This window comes from Arvicanthis niloticus, chromosome 6 (genome assembly GCF_011762505.2).
Source record: "Arvicanthis niloticus isolate mArvNil1 chromosome 6, mArvNil1.pat.X, whole genome shotgun sequence".
Classification (NCBI taxonomy): domain Eukaryota; kingdom Metazoa; phylum Chordata; class Mammalia; order Rodentia; family Muridae; genus Arvicanthis; species Arvicanthis niloticus.
The window spans coordinates 4136557-4157866 of NC_047663.1; the positions used below are offsets into that span (position 1 = coordinate 4136557).

At 48.6% G+C, this 21310-nt stretch overlaps 1 protein-coding gene across 1 annotated transcript in view; it reads left to right on the forward strand.

Moving 5' to 3' along the window:
• The window catches only part of Timp2 (TIMP metallopeptidase inhibitor 2), a 48934-nt gene extending 28420 nt beyond the window's left edge, over positions 1 to 20514 (forward strand). Inside the window, exons 2-5 of the mRNA XM_034504474.2 lie at positions 5856 to 5956; positions 8713 to 8821; positions 15932 to 16056; positions 17765 to 20514. Coding sequence (XP_034360365.1) covers positions 5856 to 5956; positions 8713 to 8821; positions 15932 to 16056; positions 17765 to 17962 — 533 coding nt within the window. The 3' untranslated portion in view covers positions 17963 to 20514. The remainder of the gene's footprint in view (positions 1 to 5855; positions 5957 to 8712; positions 8822 to 15931; positions 16057 to 17764) is intronic.
• The last annotated feature ends 796 nt before the right edge of the window (positions 20515 to 21310 follow it).

Sequence of the window (21310 nt, forward strand, 5' to 3'; positions counted from 1 at the left end):
GGAAGAAAGATGTTTCTTTTGTAATGCGGCTGAACTGACTGGTAAGAACTCTCCTAAGAAACAAAGTAGAATGGCTGAGCTTAGTAGGACATCTGCAGCTGGGCCTAAAGTTATCACATTTGTATCCATTTGTATCGATGGAATGAGGGATGTCTTTCCGTAAGGGATCCTCCCAGCCCTAATGCCAGTAGCTTTAAAAACAGTGTATTGATGTCTTCTGTTGACCCCAATCTAGTTGTAACATCAGGGAGTCCTGCACTGGCGGCAGGTACAGAAGCTTGGCAAGGCTGCCATTCCATCTCCTATCTCCAAGAAGGAGGAATCACCCCGAATCAAACTGACAGGTTATCTATAGGACCTTGCAGGCCCCATGTCACAGCAGAACCCTGAAGGTTGGGGTGGCCTGGTTGTGGCCCTCTGGTGAGCCTGAGTAAATCTTTTCAGCCTCAGAAGACAGGTGTTGATAGCTACGGGTTCATTTGTGCCCAATATGGGAAGCCCACACCCCAGGGAGGGAGCTGAACAGGAACTGTCTATAGGACTTAAATATTCATGCAGCATATAGGATTATCCCAAGAGCAGGTGGGCCTACAACAGGGTAACAGACTCCAACAAGGAAGACCTGCAGGCAGCTTTCCTTCAGGCTATGACCCTTCAATGGACCATGGACATGGTGTGTCTTTAGATTTTCAAGGGACTTCCATGATGATGTTACTATGGACACTATCAAAATCTAAAGTTTCTGACAAGCTGGATGTGGTAGTACATGCTTTTAATCCCTGTACTTGGGGGCAGGGGTGCAGAAGCAGATAGATCTCTGTGAGTTCAAGGCTAGCCTAGTTTACATAGTGAATTCCAGGCTAGCCAAAGCTACATAGTGAGATCATGTATATGTATATGCGCATGGTACACACACACACACACACACACACACACACACACACTTGCTGGATTTATGAACGTGTCTTCAGGGCTCAGTGGACCATGTGTTGGTGACCCAGGGGACAGACAGGAGCACCTAGGGAACGAAAATCATAGCTCTTTTGTCACAGTTGGTATCCATGGAGTATGCCAAATCCTCCGTTTGCCTTTAGCCATGGCCGTGTATCTCCAGGGTTTCTAGCAACTTCCCTCCTAGAGAGGAGAGTAGCAGGACAGCCCAGCCTTTGTTGCTGTCCCTGGGCAGTTGTGATTGTCAAAACGCAAACACAACCCATCATCTTTGGCTCATCACCAGTGACCTCGACTCCACCCTCCTAGGTTTTTTCCACCCCCCTTCTGCTGGGTACACTGGGATTGTTTTTGCAAGGGGAAGTGACATCATGTGGTAACCTCAGCCAGAGGGATGGGGGTAGGGGCTCTGCGGCTGTGTGTGCTTTGAATTAAGTCAGCCCTTGTACATTCCAGTAGCCAGCATCTGGCAGCGAATCCATCAGCCAGTGTAACCCTCAATGGCAAACCCAGATGTTAGCTTAGCAGAAGGAAAAGAGGAGAAAGCAAATTCTGAGCTGGGAGGTGGGGCACAAAGCACTTAAACACGGGTCTCCTGCTGTTATATCCAGCTCCGTGGGTAGGTAGTGGGACAGGGCTGGATATGGCTGGTCCCACCCTAGTGTCTGCCCCCAGCCTAGCACGTAAGTGTCCAGTCAACAGTCAACCCATGCCTTGCTTCTGGTTCATCCCAAATTCTCTGAGTTTCTGCATTTCCCTGACCTTCACATGGCAGGGGACTCAGGAAGGCTGCCCATTCTGTGATGTGGTCACCCTTCTCTACAGTCCTGGAAGTCATCGAAGAGGTCACAGTGATGACTTCTGCAGGGAGGAGGGGCATAGGGAGGTTATGATTCTAGAGAACTATTTCCTCTCCTTTCCCGTCCATCTGTCTGCCCACTGCCTAGACCAGAGGGATTTAAGGCCAGGGCAGCGACGACTTTTACTGGGAAGACCTTTTCAATCTCCTCCTCCATCCAGTGTTCTCCCAGGTTAAGAGCTAAGATCCGTGTCTGCTGCACTCAATAGTGATGGCCCCGTCTCACTCGCAACAGGACCGTTAAGTAGGAGAGGAATGTTCACCCAGGTTTAACCCAGACCTGTGGTCCCATGGCTAGCCAGAAGCAGCCTAGTTGTCAATGGAGATTCTGTCACATCTGCCCCTCCCCCACTCCCTACGAACACTTCAGAACTTTCCCCCGGTTAACATTCTAGCCTGAAAGCCCCATGTCTACCCCAGACTCTCAGTTCATCCATCTCTTCTCATCTGAAAATTTCAAAATAGAAAGTAGATGGCCCCCAGCCCTGAGGCAAACTGAGCACACAGTCACATGCCGTCTTGGTTTAGGAGCCCTGGCTGTCATGGGACCAAGGCCAGCAGTCCGGGTCTTTGTCTTATAGGAGTAGAGAAATTTTCCCTGTTCTCTCTGCCATGATGTGTCCCTAGCACTCTGTGCCCTGCCCAGGGCCTCACTAACCCTTGCCACCACCATATGACACAAGATGGTGACATCTGTGTTACCTGCACTGTCTAATGGTGTCTGAAGATCACAGAGGTCAGAGTTCATCTCTGCAGTGCCTCTCACACACATGGGCACACCTGATCGCTTCTCAGCCTTTCAGCTTAGATCATGTCAGGGACACGAGGGTGTGTGGGAAGTTGGGGGCTTCCATAAGACAGTAGTATTGAATCCTAGGTGCCATGGGAGAGAAGGGGAGCTTTCGGCTGTCTGGAAGTCACTGGGCTTATTTTATGGTTGCCAAGTTGGTGGTGCCTTTATTGAACTTTTATTGTTTGTCTTATGTTGAGACATGGTCTCAAATAGCCCAGGCTAGCTTCAAAACTCTATAGTTCGAGGGAATGCTACGATTCCAAGCATGTGCCATGTCCAGTTGTATGTGGGACTTGAGCTAAGGGCTTTGTGGATAGCTACATAGGCCCTCCGCCAACTGAGCTACAGCCCCAGCCCTCAGTGAACACTTTGAAGCATTAAGCATTGTGCAGTATAGTCGCCATTACTAAGAAGCAAGTCTAGGAAGGCAGACAGGTAGAGGGAGGTGAGTCACTCCTGTGGAACCCTTGCCCTCTCTTGTTTCTGACCTGATGATGGTTCTGTACAAAGAGCAAACACTGAACAGTATTTACCGGACATGCTCAGGCATTTGCATAAGCACGGTGACGGTTGTACAGGTTACACAGTGGGGACCAAGGACCAGCCACACCTGTGCTGCCATCCTGAGGCTGCAGGGTCAGCCCAGCTCCATCTGTTAGATGTTCTCTGAACCCCAGCTATTCCATAGCATGGCGTCTACCTGTTAGGATCTCTTGGCAGGCAGGTGCACAGGCGTTTACAGCAGGTAGTGTGAGAGATGAGCAATGCACTAGCCACTTCAGGGAGAAGCCAGGAAAGGACTGCTTCTCACGGTGGAGTGGAAGTTCTCTGTGCAGAGAGCTGGAGGTGGCACTTTGGGTAGAAGAGCTTTTCTGTTCTGAGGCGGGGCATATCTGGGTATCCGAGCAAGTGGGGGCCAGGGAGCAGGATGGATAGGGAAAGAGCAAGGGGCAAGTGAAGTTGCAGAAGGTGTAGCTCTGAGTGTCCTGGAATTAGCTATGTAAACCAGGCTAGCCTCAAACTCAGAGATCTGCTTGCTTCTGCCTTCCCAGTGCTGGGATTAAAGGTGTCTGTCATCTGGCTCACATGCTAAGTGAAGGTGTCTTGCAGGAATGTTTATGGAGAAGGCATAGTACCCAGAGAGGACCCTTTGTTCTGGGGTGGCCCGCCAGGTGGCTTTTACCAGGTTGTGGCTGTTTGAACTTTAGGCTGGGAAACAGGAACCTGTGGCCAGGCCAGTGGTTACTCAGCTGCACAGAAGGACCAAAGCACCAATGTTAATGGGCCTTGGAGCTGGGTGGGGCCTGGGCTGTGGTGTGAGACTCATGGGGGAGGATCCAAAGTGCACTGGGGTCTGAGGAGCTGGTGGCACTCCCATGTGCCGGGACCTCCCTGCCTCTGTGGAAAACAGTCCTGGCTAGAAATTTCCAAGACTCAAGCATACTGCTGGAGACTCTGAGCAAGTGCTGTCCACTCCTTGTCTCTGTCTGAGCTCATGTAGCCAGTGACAAAACACTTGCCCAGAGTGACCCTACACCACTGCCGTTTGAAGGGCAAGGCTTTTAAAGCCATTAAAATAGGCCCTGGTCCAGCTAATAAGCTCCAAGGGAAAGAAGGGCGGCCCTGCCTGTCACAGAGCACAGCATCTCAATGGTAGGTTTCCAGGGAGGGAGCAGGGGCTTAGTTCCTGATAGAAAAGTCCTGTTAGGCATGACCCAGCTCCAAAACACTCTGGAACTGTCCTGGTCTTTGTCTTCCCACTACTTCTTAAGGCTGTTGCCCGGGATACAGTTCCCACAGGACCTGCTTCCTTACCATCGATGGCTAAGGCTTCCGAGCCACACCAGCGTCACTAACTGTAGCCTGCATAATATGCTTTCCCATTCGATGTCTGTCTTACTTCTCATAATCCCAGCACTGGGAAGGAAAAGACAGGATGGACCCAGAGGCTTGCTGGCCAGAGGCCTACTCAGTGAGCTCCAGGCCAGTGGGGAATCCTGTCTTAAAAGCTCAGGTGGAGAGCCAGTGAGGACCCGGAGTGTAAACTCACGTGGTAGAGAGAATTGACACTCACAAGTTGCCCTCTGACTTTGATATATTGGCTGCAGCATGCGAAACTTGCCCACCTCCAATAAATAATAATAATAAAATGTTAAAAGAAAATCAACTCCTCTGCTCCAAACAGCATGGCAGTTGGCATCTGAGAAATAAAGGTCTCCTCTGACCTTCACATGCCTGGCCCATAGGAAGTTTTACATGGAAGCTTCTTCCTTCTGAACTGCTAGAGAGAGAACTTAGGCCCTCTTGCATGCTAGGCACGGAGTCTTCCCTGAGCTGTATCCCAGTAACCCCAGTGCAGTCCCCAGATCTGAGTAAATCAGGCTCCTTTGAGGTGGATGGCTGCCCTTCTGCTCTAGCCGTCAAAGCCTGTTTGAGGATGAGGTGCTGGAATGTCGAAGCCACCTCACTGGCTCTCCACCAGCCCTACCCGAAGGAGCAGGATTGCATGACAGGCCCTTTGTTTCTCTAGCGACCAATAAGCAGAAAGAACCAGACCCAGGCTGCAGCCTGATGTTCACAGCCACCTGGGCAGGAGCTCCCAGCTTCTGCCTTTGCCCTGGTCAGCAAAGGATTCATTGGGGATTTGTTGGTTTGTTTTGTTTGAGACAGGGTCTGACTTCGTAGCCTTTGCTGATCTGGAACTTACTATGTAGACCAGGCTGACCTTGAACTCACAGAGATCTATCTACCTGTCTCTGCCTCCTCACCCCTGACCCCAAGTGCTGGAGTCAAGGGCATGTGTCACCATGTGTCACCACACCCAACTTTTGGGTTTTCAATTTTTGTCTTTTGAGACAGGGTTTCATTATCCCAGGCTGGCCTTGACATTCTGACCCTCCTGACACTCCTCCCAAGGTCTGGTAAGGTGTGTGTCACTATGTCCAGTTTTATTTGGTGCTCGGTACTAGAGATTGAACACAGGCCTTGGTGCAGGCTAGGCAAGCACTCTACCAACTGAGCCATATCCCAGCCACAGGACTCTCGCTGATAACCCCAGCATGACAAGCCACAGAGCCTTCTCTCCTTGCTTATGACAAGCCAGGAGTCCTCTGACCCCTCAGGTTACAGCAGGTGGGCAATAGGGCTCACCTCAACAACACCTCCCATAGGGAATACATCTTACTCGAATGGGCAGAGCCATGATCCTGGTCATGGGGACTTTTCTAACATCCCTGTCTCTGTGCTTTGCAGTGATCAGGGCCAAAGCAGTGAGTGAGAAGGAAGTGGATTCTGGGAATGACATCTACGGCAACCCCATCAAGAGGATCCAGTACGAGATCAAGCAAATAAAGGTATATTGAGTGCACTGGGGGTAGGGGGAACAGGGACTGGGGCAGGGGTCAGGCCCGGGGCTCACCCAGCCACCCCTAGGCCAGAAAGTCGAGTTGTCAATCCACAAGAACATTAAAGCCAGGCAGAAATGTTATGTTTTCAACTGTCTCAGTCACCGTCCTACGCTGTGAAGAGACACCAGCGCCAAGGCAAGGCTTGTAAAAGAAAGCATTTAATGGGAGTCTTTCTTAAAATGTCAGAGTCTAGCCCATGATTATCATGGTGGAAGGCAGACAAGAGCGTGGTACTGGGGAAGTAGCTGAGAGCTTTGCATCCCGATCTAAAGGCAGCAGAGAGAGAGAGAGAGAGAGAGAGAGAGAGAGAGAGAGAGAGAGAGAGGAAGACACACTGGGCCTAGCATGGGCATTGGAAACCTCAAAGCTCACCCCTAGTGACACACCTCTTCCAACGAGGCCACACTCCTAATCCTTCCCATATAGTTCCACCAGCTGGGGACCAAGCATTTAAATACCCAAACCCGTGGGACCATTTCCATTCCGACCACCACACCTGTCTAGTTCCAGAAACATGCTATCCTGATTTTGCTGGATGATACACTGGTGTGTAGCCTGTTGTAAAAGGATGGGTCTGGAAGGTGGCTGTGCTCAGGGGTAGCTTTCCTCCCTGTGCTGGGCTACTTACTGAGAGGTATCCCATCGGGTGGATAGGACTGTGGTCAGAGAGACTGCACATGGCAGCCATGGCAACTGTGGTGTCATCTGCTAGTGTTTTTCATGTCAGGAACAAATAGGAAGAAACGCACATTTGAGAGAGGGAAGGAGAGGGAGAGGCTGGGGTTGTGGCTCCATTGGTAGAGTGCTGGCCTAGCATCCCTGAAGTTCCAAGTTCGATCCCCAGCACGGCAAGTGAGATGTGCTGGTGCCTGCTCATGACATTTACTACCTTGAAGTTCAAAGGAAGACAGCTGGCTCCTCCGGTGTTAGGGACAGCTTTGCCACACCACAGTAGTTGTGTCACCTCAAGGGGATGACTAGCCACTCGATACCAAAGCCTCTTTATGAGGCAGAGAAGCAGGTAGCCTTTCATAACATCCTCATTGCTTAACGCCGAGGAAGTGACTCTGACCTTTTGGAGTGGCGTCATTTGAGATGCCTGAGGAGACCTCGCATCCTTCCTTTCTGCAGGGCTCTCTAGGAGAGGGACTGGAGACTAGGGTCTCAGCGTTAAGAGCTTGCTACTCTTTTAGAGTTCAGCTCCCAGCACCTATGTCCTGCAGTTCACAACCACCCACACTTCCAGCTTGAGGAGATCCAGTGCCCTCCTCTGGCTTCTGAGGGCATTGTGCAGCAGCAGACACAGACAAACACATCATGTAAATAGAAATAAATAGAGTTTAAACCTTTAAACGCAAAGGAAGGAAGAAGGAAGGGAGGAAGAGACAAAAAGAAAAGCTTCTCCCTGGAGTGTTAGGAGGACGGGTAAAGTGGAAAAAGTGGAGTCACCACACACACACACACACACCACACACACACACCACACACACACACCACACACACACCACACACACACACACACACACACACCACACACACACACCACATACACACACACACCACACACACACACACCACACACACATACATACCACACACACACACACACACCACACACACCACACGCACACACCACACACCACACACCACACGCACACACCACACACACACACACCACACACACATACACCACACACACACCACACACACACATCACACACACACACACACACCACACACCACACACACACACCACACACACACACCACACACACACACCACACACACACATCACACACACACACCACACATATACACCACACACACCACATACACACACCACACACACACACACACCACATACATACACACACCATACACATGCCACACTACACACACGCCACACATACACCATACAACACACACACACACACACACACACACACACACACGCCCCTAGCTGCTGGAACATGCTTTCCTCAGCAACGCAGCTGCAGAGCTGAATGATTGAGGCATTGAGAGATGAAGCCCTCTCCCGACCCCGAGGTTCTGCTCTGGTTCCAGGATGCCTTTCTCTCCTTTGCTGTTTCTCTGGAAGCCAGTGCTTCCTGACCAAAATCCCTGGAAATAAGCAGGCTGTTCTAGTACAAGCCTATAAGCCCAGCATCTGGCTAAGGCAGGAGAGTGGGCAGTTCCAGTCCAGGCCTGGCTACAAAGTGGAAAGAACCCCGAAGTAGGGCTGAGGTATAAATGATTGGATTTAGGTTTAATCCAGAAGCAGAGGGTGGAGATACGGAACTGGGGGTGTGTGTGTCGGGGTGGGGGGCTAAAGATCAAAAGAAAATGGGAAAGCCACAGCAGATCAGTTAACCCAGTTCCTGGGAACAAAGATGCACCCTCCTTGACCAGCGAGAATCTCTAGACCTTATCTGGAGGTCCTAAAATGACCTCATGCGCAGAAATGTCCTTGGAGAGTCTCCCGCAGATGACAGGATTGTGCTCCCTGCTGAGATCTCCCCACTGCCCTCAGCAGATGACTCTGAACACTTTCACAAAGCAGTGGTGGGACAAGCCTGTTTACCCCTCGGTGCATCCTGGGTCTGGGGGTGGGGGCAGCCTGAGTGCAGCCATGTGTGCCTGTTGCCATCCTGCTCTGGTTGAGAGCCGCATCTGTATTATACCTGCCCTCCCGTGTTTTGCAGATGTTCAAAGGACCTGACAAAGACATCGAGTTTATCTACACGGCCCCCTCCTCAGCAGTGTGCGGGGTCTCGCTGGACGTTGGAGGAAAGAAGGAATATCTAATTGCAGGTGTGTGGGACTTGACCCTTCCCCACAGAGTGCTGAATTGTGGTGTAGAGAGTCCTGGTCCCTAAGGAACAAACTTCCCACACGGCCCTCTAGAGGCGAAAGAGCAGAATTGCATCATGCCTGGAAAGGTTGATAGCCCATGTCCAGGGGACCATGGCCTTTGCCTTGCCAGCACCTTTTGCCAGAGGCACCCACCAGGTCCTCACCTATACAGAAGCTGTGTGTATTAGCAGCCCCTCCAGCAGACCACATTCCTGGGAAGGCCAGCAGCAATTCCTTCCCTGGGCACTGGCTGGGCGGTAGGAGCTTTCCCGTTTCTCTACAGAGATTTCACGGGTCCTCTGTTTTCACGTTATAAAGGTGTTGCTGTGATCCTCCAGTGCAGAAGAGGGGTTGCCTCGGGCATAGTGATTAGCCTGGGGTCTGCTTGCCACACCTGCCAAGAGCCAATGGTTATGTTTCCTATGAGCCGATGGAGATCATATTAACAGCGTAAAACAGGCTGAGTCGGGGCATTTCTGGCCCAGAAATCATTAGCTACTGTAGAGAGAGCCTTTTCCTCCGAGGAGAAATGTAGATAGAAGTTTTTAAACATAGTCCTGGAGCAGCCCTGCTGGCTCTACCCAGTCCTTATTTTTTTTTTAAAAGGATTTATTTTTATGTATCTGAATGTTTGGTCTGCTTCATTACCCACTGGGATTCTCTCTGTGACTTGCCAGATGCCCAGGCTGTATCCAGTCCAAGTCAAGAAGAATCTAGGGTTTGAGCATCTCCTCTGGAGAATCCATGTGTATTCATGGCTAAGAGCTAGTTTCTAACTAGAACCTTCCGTGACAAAGGCCAGGAGTTGCCGATAGCTGGTTAGTGCATACTGGGTGGGGTTTACCTCAGGAGCCAGGCATGTCATCTCCCATGCACATGGACACTGGGGACTATTTTTTACCTCCTGGGGCCAGACCTCTCAGTCAGAGCTGCTTATCACTTGGATATCCCACACGAGGGCGCTGCTTTCTGTTCCACGAGATAGAAACCAGCCCACGGGACCTTTAAGGGGCTTCAAATAGGCAAGCAGCCTACAAATAGGTAAGCCACGCTTTTCTTTCAGGAGCCCTGACTCATGCCTCATTCTTCATGCCTCAGTGGCATGAGGACGCTGAAGGACGCCTGAGCAAAGTGACGCACGGGGGACAGTCCTGCAGGGCAGCAATTTTATGGTCATTGCTAAGGCTGCTCTGTTTTTGTAGACCTGGGCACACGTTAAGGCATTCTCTATGCCTCTTCCCCGCTTCTGTAAGAGCCAGGCTCCAGGTCCACACAGGAGGCCAGATAATTCCAGTGACCATGTGTGTGGATGTCACAGTTTCTGTCATGCCGTATCCCTACTGTCCACGTTGACCATCAGAGGTTTCCTACATCTGTGTTTTCCTGTCCATACGACACCCATGCTTGCCCTTGCCGCCCTCCTCTGTCTTAGAAGAATACCACACAGATAGCATAACACAAGTCTAGGCCTGCTGAGACCCAACTCCACTGCAGCTCCAGGTGTAATGCAGACTAAAGGCACCCGAAGTCACTCAGTAACCATGTACCTGGCTTCTTAGACTATATCACACTTGCCACCCCGGACACAGCACATTTTAGTTTCCAGACATGCCACAGAGCATAATGTCAGTAAATGACCCACTTAAATATGCTGCATGCTGTTTTTAAAAACAGTTGGATGTGGTGGCACAAGCCTTCAGTCCTGACCCTTGAGAGACAGGAGCAGGCAGATCTCTGTGAGCGCAGAGTCGGCCAGGTCCTATGTATGCAGTGAGACCTTGTTTCAACAACAACAGCAACAACAACAACGAAACCACAAAAATCAGTATCTAGGCCAGTCAGATAGCCAGTGGGCGAAGGTACTGACCAGTAAGCCCGAGTTTAATCCCCAGGACCTACATGGCAGAGTAAGAAATGCAACTCTTAAGTTTTTTTCTGATCTACACACACACAGGTGCATGCGCACACACATGCACACATCCCCACTCGCCCATATACATACACATGCACACACATGCACAAGTGCACCCACATACACGTGCAAACACACATGCACACTCACCCATACACACAAAATACATAAAAGTAACTGCAGAAACACATAAAATGAAGTGTGCCTCTATAACTGTGCCTGAACAGAGGACTCAGTGGTACTAAACACACCCACAAGAGTTTGTAGCTATCACTGTCTGTTCTAGGACTGTGCCATCTTCCCAAACTATATCTCTGTCCCACTGACCAAGAGCATCTCATCCCTTGTCTTGCCCCAGGGCCTGGGTTCTGGTCCCTACTGTCAGTTTCTGTGAACTTGCCTATTCTAGGCAGCTCGCAGTTCTAGCAGGGTTGTATCCTTTTGTGGAAGCTTATTTTACTGAGCGTGATGCCAGGTTCTATTCATGTTATAGCAGGTGTATGACTTGCCTCCCTTTTTATATGTATGTGTGTGTGTGTGTATATTATACGCATATATGCATATACACATGCATGCGCACACATTCATATATGAATACATACACTCAAATATTATACACATATAAACACATATAGTCACACACATACATACACACTAATACATGCCCATATACACATACATATATGCATATATATGAACACACATATATACACCCATATACATACACATACATACATATACACATACACATGTATGGACACATACATCCACATGCACACCCATATACACATACATTCACATACATACATATATACATATATATGCTCATATACATTCATATACATATATACACACTTATGTACCATATATACATACATACACACATATACATGCATACACACTCACATACATTCACATGTATATACCATATACCATACATACATACACACACATATATTTTGTGGTGCTGGGGATGGAATCCAAGGCCTTAGACATGCATGCTATGCCAGGGGCTCTAGTGTTCTTCGGATGTGTAAAAATTTTTGTGATATTTTTTCCATTACATTTGACTAGTGATTTTCTACTTTTTAAGACTTATTTATTTATTTTATGTATATCAGTACACTGTAGCTTTCTTCAGACGCACCAGAAGAGGGCATCAGATCCCATTACAGATGGTTGTGAGCCACCATATGATTGCTGGGAATCGAACTCAAGATTTCTGAAAGAGAAGCAATCAGTGCTCCTAACTGCTTGAGCCATCTCTCCAGTCTGTGATTTCCTATTTTCGATGTCTCCATTAGCTTTCCAACCCAGACATTAAATCACATCTGAAATTGAAGCACTTGAAGGCATCTATGATGAAGGGGAATTAATTACACATTACTTATTTTGTGTATACATGTGCAGATGCACACATATGATGTCACCTGAGTGGAAGTCAGAGGACATCTTGAGGGAGTTAGCACTCTCCTACAAAGCAGGTCCCAGGGATTGAACTCAGATCAACAAGTTTGGCAGCAAGTGCCCTTATACACCGAGTCACTTCATTGGCCCAGTGGAGGAGAACTGAAGATGCCAAGAAGGCTCTGTGTTTTGTACACAGAGAACAAACTAGTATAGTGGAAAAGTGGCAGGTAGGAGATGTGCCAGGTGCACACACTAAAAACACACCTGACATGTGCCAGGTGCACACACTGAAAACACACCTGACATGTGCCAGGTGCACACACTGAAAACACACCTGCTTGGGTTTGAACTGGTGACCAACACCTGACTTGGCCCAGTGGCCTGAATTGTCAGTCTTCTCCCCCACCCCGCCCTCAGACTAGTGGTAGGGCAGTTGTCATATGGAAGTAAAAGACGACAGAGATGCTGGGTACCTTTACCAGGGCCTCGTCCACATTCATGAATAATTGTGTTTCATAAATAAATGCAAGGTTGCAGGCCCCTATGTGTGTCACTCTGAATGAAAGCCAATGTGCTAGTTATGTGGCAGCTGGGTTATGAGCAGGTTAGCCTTGCAGCAGAACAAGGGAGAAGTGTCTGCAGAAGACCTCAGTAGAAAGCCAACCCCAGGAGAGGGCAGGCGGTGGTGGCACACGCCTTTAATCCCAGCACTTGGGAGGCAGAGGCAGGCGGATTTCTGAGTTTAAGGCCAGCCTGGTCTACAGAGTGAGTTCCAGGACAGCCAGGGCTACACAGAGAAACCTTGTCTCAGGAAAAAAAAAAAAAAAAAGGCACTCTGAGGGGGACTGGGAAGATGTGTCCACTGGGAAAAGTGCTTAAGTGCAATCCCCAGAAACCCCATGAAAACTGGGCATGACAGCACATGCCTATAACTCTAGGGAGAGGAGGGTCCCTGGAGCTCACTGTCTGCCAGTCTAGCTGAATTGTTAAACTAAGTTCAGTGAGAGACCCTGTCCCAGAAAATGAGATGTTGAGTGATTGTGGAATATACCTAACATCCATCCTACATACACACACACACACACACACACACACACACCACATACACAAACACATATAAACATGTACACATAAATAAACCACACACATGCATATACCATACACATAAACACATATGAACATGTACACATTCACACACCACATACACATGCATATTCCCCATACAAAACACATATGAACATGTGTACACATGCATATAATACACATACATGCACACATGCATAAGCCACATACACAAACACATATGAACATGTACACATGTATATACCACACATGCGCACGCGCATATGCACACACACATGCAGGGCCACCCTTAGAATGTTTACAGACAGCCACATGCTGATTAGGACAGCCAGACAGCCAGAGATGTTTTCCTCTGTGCCTCTTTTGGTCTCTCCCCATGAAGACCGTTCTTTGGACAACTCAGTCTCGTTCTCCCTCTTTCGAGGGGGACCAGGCCTGAGGCACACTGCAAAAAAAAAAAAACCTCTCTGATCTTTCCTTAGTTCTTGGAGCTTGGTCAGGAAACTCCTGATTGGACGTGCCTTTATTTTCCAAAGCACAGACTATGTTTCCCGTTTTTTAGAGTCAGGACAGGCCCTTCAGCCAGGGGCTATCCAGAAATCACACGGCTCAGCAGACTGCGCAGCCAGCTGGCTGTGGACACCTCTTCCTCCCAGGCTGGTGATTCAGCGTCACATGTGGACTTGTATAGATTTTTCTCTGTAATTTTCTTTTAAGTTTCTCTCTCCTGAAAGGAAAAGCAAACACATAACCATAGACATGCCCGAGACTCTTTCCGAGTTAGAATGTTGCAACAGACAATCATGCCATGTGAGCCCAACCAACTGTGATTATTCTAAAGGGGCTTTTTATTTTTTGTATTCATGTTCATTAATTATACAAATAATAGCAAGATGGCTCACCCGGCAAGGGTGCTTGCCAAAGAGGCCTGATAATGTGAGTTCAACCCCCAAAGGAAGAAGGAAAAATAAGACAATATGAAGTTGTTCACTGTCTTCCACATGTGTACTGTGGTGTGTAGGAGTGTCCACATACACATAAGCATCATACAAACAATAAATATTTAGATCAGAGTCATTGTGACATTTTCATACATGTGTATAGTGCACTTTGATCTGGGGCTGGAGTGATGGCTCAACGGTTCAAAGTGACTGCTGCACAACCATGAGGACCTGAGTTCAAATCCCAGCACCCATGTAAAAAGCAAGGTGTGGTCTCACATGGAGGAATGTGGTAGCTGTCGATAAGGGACTGGGGAGCCCCAGCCCTTTATTGTTTGTCTCCTAATTTTTCTCATTGAGCATTATTTTAGTTTTGTTTCTACCATTGTGATAAAATACCCTAACAAAAAAGCAACCTAGAGGAAGAAGAGTTAACTCACAGCTACAGGTTATAGTTTCTCAGTATGGGGAAGTCAAGGCAGGAACTTGAAGCAACTAGTTGAGAGCAGAGAGGGAAACAATACGCGCATGCTCACCTGCTTGGTTGCTTGTATTCAGTTCAGCTTCACTCTTATGTAGTTCAAGACCTCTGCCTAGGGGTTGGTGCCACCCACAATGGGCTGAGTCTTTCCAAATAGATTAAGACCGTTTCCCACAGACATATCCAACTCAATGCAGATGAGTCTTCATTGAGACTGTCTTCCCATGTGACTCTAGGTTATATTGGGTTGCAATTAAAGCTAACTATGCTAAACATCCATCCCCCTCCTTTGGTTCTTCTCAGATAGAGATATAGCCCAGACCACATAGCCCAGGCTGGCCTTAAACTCACCATATGGGCAAGGTTAGCCTTCAATTCATGATTCTCCTTGTGTGCACCTCTTTGTATCCTACCGCACTAGGCTCAAACATACATTCTTTTTTTAAAAAAAAAAAATGGTGTACACCCTTAATCCTAGCACTTGGAGTCAGAGGCAGGTGGATCTCTGTGAGTTCAAGGCCAACCTGGTCTATAAAATATTTTCCAGTACAGCTCGGGCTGTTACACAGAAAGACACTGTCTCAAAACATGGAGGGAGCTGTATTTCTGTTTTATTTTACATCCATGTAAAAGAGAGAAACAGAAAAAGAAGAGGGAGGGAGGAAGGGAGGGAGGGAGAGAGGGAGGGAGGGAGGGAGGGAGGGAGGGAGAGAGAGAATGAGAGAAAGGGAAATGAAAGAGAGAATAAGACTGAAAATATGCTGGGGGAGATGCAATGCATTCAGAAGAGGCTAGACAAGGTTGTCATATCTCCTGAAGCTGGAGTTATAGCCAGTTGTAATCTGCCTCACATGGGTGTTGGGAACTGAAATCTGGTCCTCTGGAAGAAAAGCAAACACTCTTAACCACTGGCCATCTCTCTAGCCCTAACATGAGTTGTTTTAAAACTCAAGGGCAGCTAGGTGGTAGTGATTCAGGCCTTTAATCCCAGCACTCAGGAGACAGAGGCAGGCAAATCTCTGAGTTCAAGTCCAGCCAGTGAGCTCCAGGACATCCAAGACTACAGAGAAAATCCCTGTCTCAAAAAACCAAAACCAACCAACCAACAACAAACACTCTCAGAGTAGTCTGACCATGGCATTATTAGAGCCCACTCTCAACACACAGAGCTGTACCCAGATGCAGGAGGAAGGCAGAAGGGCAAGTCTTGTTGCTCATTGATCTGGTGACTGTCCCCACAGGAAAGGCAGAAGGAGATGGCAAGATGTACATTACCCTCTGTGACTTTATTGTGCCCTGGGACACACTTAGCATCACCCAGAAGAAGAGCCTGAACCACAGGTACCAGATGGGCTGCGAGTGCAAGGTGAGAAGATCTGTGTCGTTGCCCCTCCGTGCGTCCTCACCCTCACCCCTCCCTGAGTCCTCACCCCTCCCTGGCTTGTCCATCACAAGGTCTCCAAGTGGAATGGGGATGGGTCCTTGGCTTCCCAGGCCCTCAGGACAGTGAGTTCTGGTTTTGGAATGAACTCTGGGAAGATAGGGGAGTGAGGCAGTCTGTTTAGAGACAAAGCCTTGGGTCCCGGGTCTCCAGAGAACCTTGAATTTTGTCCATAACAAGGAATATTTGGAAGATAAGGGGATGTGGAATGGGACAAAGCATATAAATCAACCCACGTGACTGGCAGCTCCTAAGAAGAAAAGCTCTAGGGAAAGGAGATTTTTTGTGGGGAGAATTCAGTCCTGGAAACAGTTTCCTACCATGTACAGGCATCAACATTGTGTGTCCAAGAGCACAGGTGTGTTCCCAACATTCTAGACTTCCATGAGTGAGTCTCTTTAAATGTGGTGTTGAGAATTCTGCGGGCATTTGCCTGTCATCTCAGAATATGCTCAGAGGTGGCACTCAACAGCACTGTAGATATACACATGCTTAGATGTGACCAAAAACGGGCGGGAGTTATTCCCAGATTTGGGGATTGTGTCAACTGCCCAGATGCTTTTTCCCCCACCAGTGCAGAATGTGTCACTGGATAGCCAGCATCCCTCCCTGTTCCAGGAATGAGTCTGTGACTGGGAGTTGCCCTCAGAGTGGTGTCATATGGACCTGTGCCAACTGACAGTTTCTGGTGCCTCCTCCCCTTCTGGCTGGTGTTTCCCATTACTTGGTTATTGAAGGTGTGATTATAAGCCCAGGCAGCCAGCCAAATACAAGCTGAGCATGGCTCCACTGAGCCTGGCACCTCAAAAGAAAGCACTAGTTGGGGGTGATTATACACCACATTTGGGAGGCTGAGACAGAAGGATTGCTGAGTTTGAAATCAACCTGAACTGTAGAGTGAGTTCCTTACCAGGCTGGGCTACAGAGTGAAATCCTTTCTTAAAAACAGGGGAAAAAAAAAAAAAAAAAAAAAAAACCAGGCTGGAAAGTAGCTCCATTGATAGAGTGTGTTCTAGCACACATGAAGCCCTGGGTTGTCTCTAGCTCCACATAAACCAGCTGTGGTGGCACATTTCTTAACTTCAATGTTTGGGAGGTGAGAGCAGGTGACCTCAGATTATCCTTTTCTACATAGCAACTTCTAAGCCAGCCTGGGACACAAAGGACTGTGTCTCAGGAACAAACAAGCAAAAACCCAAGCTTCTTTCTTCATCTCTGTGTGGCTAGAGGTGGACACTCTTGAAGTTCCATATTCTTCTGTTACAAAGCTAGTGACTCATTGACCCAAGCAGGTGCTTTAGAACAAGTAAGGGCATTATTTGGTTCTAATCTGTCTCTAGTGTAAGCCCCTTGTGGTAGCTGTAGTCAGGAGGACCTAAACTGAAACCGTTCCTTTAAAAAGGTAGACCAGATGGCCCAAAGCAGAGATGCATCTGTCACACTAGAATTACATAAGTAGGTAGGTACACTGGTTTCCCCCAGGTCTGTCCTCAGACATAGTATAGGGACATGGGACTCAGCAGGACTACTGTCCTTGAATACTTAGTAGGCTGTGTTCTGGAGGTATCCTAAGTGCCCTTGGCCCCATCTGTTCCTTGGTCCAAACTAAACCTTCCTGCATGTGTCCCCTCAGATCACACGCTGCCCTATGATCCCATGCTACATCTCCTCCCCGGATGAGTGCCTCTGGATGGACTGGGTCACAGAGAAGAGCATCAATGGGCACCAGGCCAAGTTCTTTGCCTGCATCAAAAGAAGTGATGGTTCTTGCGCGTGGTACCGCGGGGCGGCACCCCCCAAGCAGGAGTTTCTTGACATCGAGGACCCCTAAGCAGGCTGACAGAGCCCCTGTGGCCAATTGAAAAGCCTCTGAGGGTTTAGACTGGTCCAGCTTTGACATCCCTTCCTGGAAACAGCATGAATAAAACATCAATCATCCAAGTGGGTTCACGCTAGTGTGATTCTGCACCCCCCCCCATTTTCCCTAAACATGGTAGTGGGTCTGGAGGGACAGGCGGGCCAGGGTCCCTGCCATACCCCCTCCCTCTGCCGGCCTGAGCACTGTGTGTCTCAGTCTTTGATCCTTGGTACGGGCAGGAGTGGAGCACAGATTTTTTACCAGGCCCCTCTGGCACTGTCACATGCAGCAGACAGCATTAAGGGTCCCCTAGCGCTGTTAGGGCAGAGCCTGGGAATGTGCATTTTGCAGAAACTCTTGAAGGTTGTTGTAAGACTGTGTAGCCGGCCTACCAGGTCCTTTTCATCCTGAGAGGGATATGTCCCTCATTTTCTGCAGTGGCCACCCCTCTCTCTGGCCCTTGCAATTGCTCCGCATCTCTCCTGCACCTGGAATGGACTTCCAGCACCTGGGTCTCCCTCAGGTTTAAGAATAGCCCTCCATCCAGTGGTTCATTTGTGTAGGAGTCTCAGTCAGACCCACAAACCCACAGACTTCGGTGAATGGAAGCCCTCCCTGAGCCAAGTCATTTCTTCCTCTCCCCCATCTCTACACACACCCTCAGTGGGGATCTGTGAGGTCTCATGCTGGGGGCAGGAATCTGTGGTGAGGGGTGCTTGGCCGTCCCTGTAGCCACTCTCAAGCTATTCTTAACCCCTTTCCAAGCTTCAGGCATCCAGGTTGAGCAGCACAGCTCGGCTCTGTCGCATCAGGCCCTGACGCTGTTGGCGTGCTACCAGCACTCCTTCTTTTGCACAAACTAAAGATGTAAAAGGCCAGTCCTGAGCCCCTAGAAAAATTCTAGTGAACTCTCCCTGCTAGAGCGGCAGTCATTACATCATTACAATGTATGGGTTTCTGTAAACATCACTAACCAAGCACACAGCAGGGGAGACTCTGAGGCTCTTCTAACCAAGCCCCCAAGGATGCTGTGGCTTGTTTTCCAAGTCATCCCATTTTCCTAAAGGAGAATTCTCATGCATGGCTGACGGGCATGTGTATATGGCTCTGCTTCTGTCTCTTAATGTCATTAAGGCCCCTATAGGGAACTGGGGCATCTACTTGCTCCCTAAAACAATTTTTTTTCCAGATGCCAATAGAATGGGGGTTAAGACAGGCAGAAGTTTATCACTAACAATATAGACTCTTCCTTCTGCCCGTGTCTTAAAAAAATAAGTTGTCCCAAGGACACAAATGTATACTATCCAAACATGCACGCGTATGCCCACACACAAACAGAGACTCTGAAGTCTGACAACCTGTGAATGGTCTTTTTGTAAAATGCTTCCAAAAGCCTCTTTGCTCCAACCCTGTCCTAACCATCAGAAACCCCAAAGAAACTGTTAAGGGCCCCCATCAGACTCTCCCTACCCATGCCCCCACACCAGGACCTGGCTATCCCTTTTAAGACAGACTGGGAGGACACCCAGGAGTCAGCCTGCGGGCGTTTTCATGTTGTGCAGTGATGCTGTCCTGGACCAGCCCACGAGACCCTGCAGTCTATCCCACCCTGCCTGTTTGCTTCCTGTGCGTTGGTATCATATGTAACAGTGCCCGTTTCTGCTGACTTCTTGACGTGTTCTGGTTTGTTTCTGATGTTCGCCATGAGCGTTCTTGTGCTGTGTTGATGCCTTTCGTAGCATTAGACTTTGCACTTTTAAAAAAAAACAAAAATGTTGAAGCATCGAGGAAGCATTGGACCCAGAGTGGAAAGCATGGTATGGTAGCTGGCCTGGGACCGAGGGACCCTTTCTAATCTTTCTTGAGTTCTTTGGATATCTGCTTTTCCAGCCTCCTGTCTTTTGTGTCCAGTTCAAATTGTTATGAAGGAGAGAATCTCTGAGTATATTGATTCTAAAAGACGGCCTTTCTATTTTCCACTCATGCTGGGCTTTCTAGCCATACCAGGCAGATGAGAGGAAATCGAGCGACCAAACAAACCTTTGGGACAAAGTGCCAGATGTCAGCTGAGCAACAGCCACTCAGATGCCTTCGTGCGCAGCAAACCAATTTCAGTATATAGTTTAAGGTGGTGTCTCACTTCTGTTATATTCTAAGCCCTGGGCTCCCCTCCCTCCTCCCATCACGCCAGCAACTCCAACTATTTCAGATGACGTTTACAAGGTATAGTTATTTCCAAACCGCTGCTTGATGCGTATTAAGACATATCTGTGGGCTTGCTGCATAATTTAAAGCTTTGTTGATTTTGTTTCTGTTTGAACTCTTGGTGACTGGGGGGAGGGGTGGAACACCGTGTTCGTGTTGGGATGTGAAGTCTGAGATGTACCCCCACCCCTCGCTGGTGAATACATGAGAGTTGTTGGAAGTCAACAAGCTGAGCGCACCTGATGCCCTGTATCAGTCTTTACGTTTATTTTTATGAGTTTGCTCTGTCAGTGGACAATAAACCATATTATCAAAGAGAAGGTTGACTCCTTGGCTGTTTCTGCAGTATTTTTAGCTGAGGGATGGGGTTAGCGAGTCTCTACCAGCTAGAGGGAAGGGCAGTCAAAAGCTGAGGGTATACCTCAGTTGGCAAAGCGTTTGCCCCGCAGGCGTGAAGCCCTGGACTGGATCTCGAGGACTGAATACACTGGGCGTAGTGGTACATGACTGTAATCCTGGCATTCCGAAGGCATGAGGATCGGGAGTTCAGAGCCATCCTCAGCTACATAGTGATAGCCTGGGCTACACAGGACTCTGTGACCTGGCAGTCTCCCTTGATGAGCCAACGAGCTTATTGGGGTTATTTACAGGACTGTGGATGACTCAAAGGCAGCTGCATCACTAGAAAGGGTGCCCTACCCTAGCCGATGCTACACCCTTAGAAATCCCTGCTTGGTTTGAAGGCAGGACCCTCAGATTCTCCTCTCCCTAGCTACTGCTTACTTCTTATATAACCCGGAAGGAGGGGTCTTGTGAATCTTGTGACTAAAGCTTGCAAGCCTCCTCCTGGCTCTAGAAGAGACTACATCTGCTCAGAGCAAATACCTGTCCAGACTCAGTGGGATACTCTTAATGCCCGAGCAATGAGTGCTTAAGTACAGCCCCCTCGCCCTGCAAAATCCTGGCAGGAAATACACCTGTCTCCCAGAAAATGTGCTGTCCAGTGTTTACAGCATTTCCTACTTTCTAACTTCGGGTTAGAAGTTCATCTTGAAGTTATCTTCAGAAAATAAACCCACCGGGTTATGGTGGTTTAATCCTCTGCGTTAATTCCAG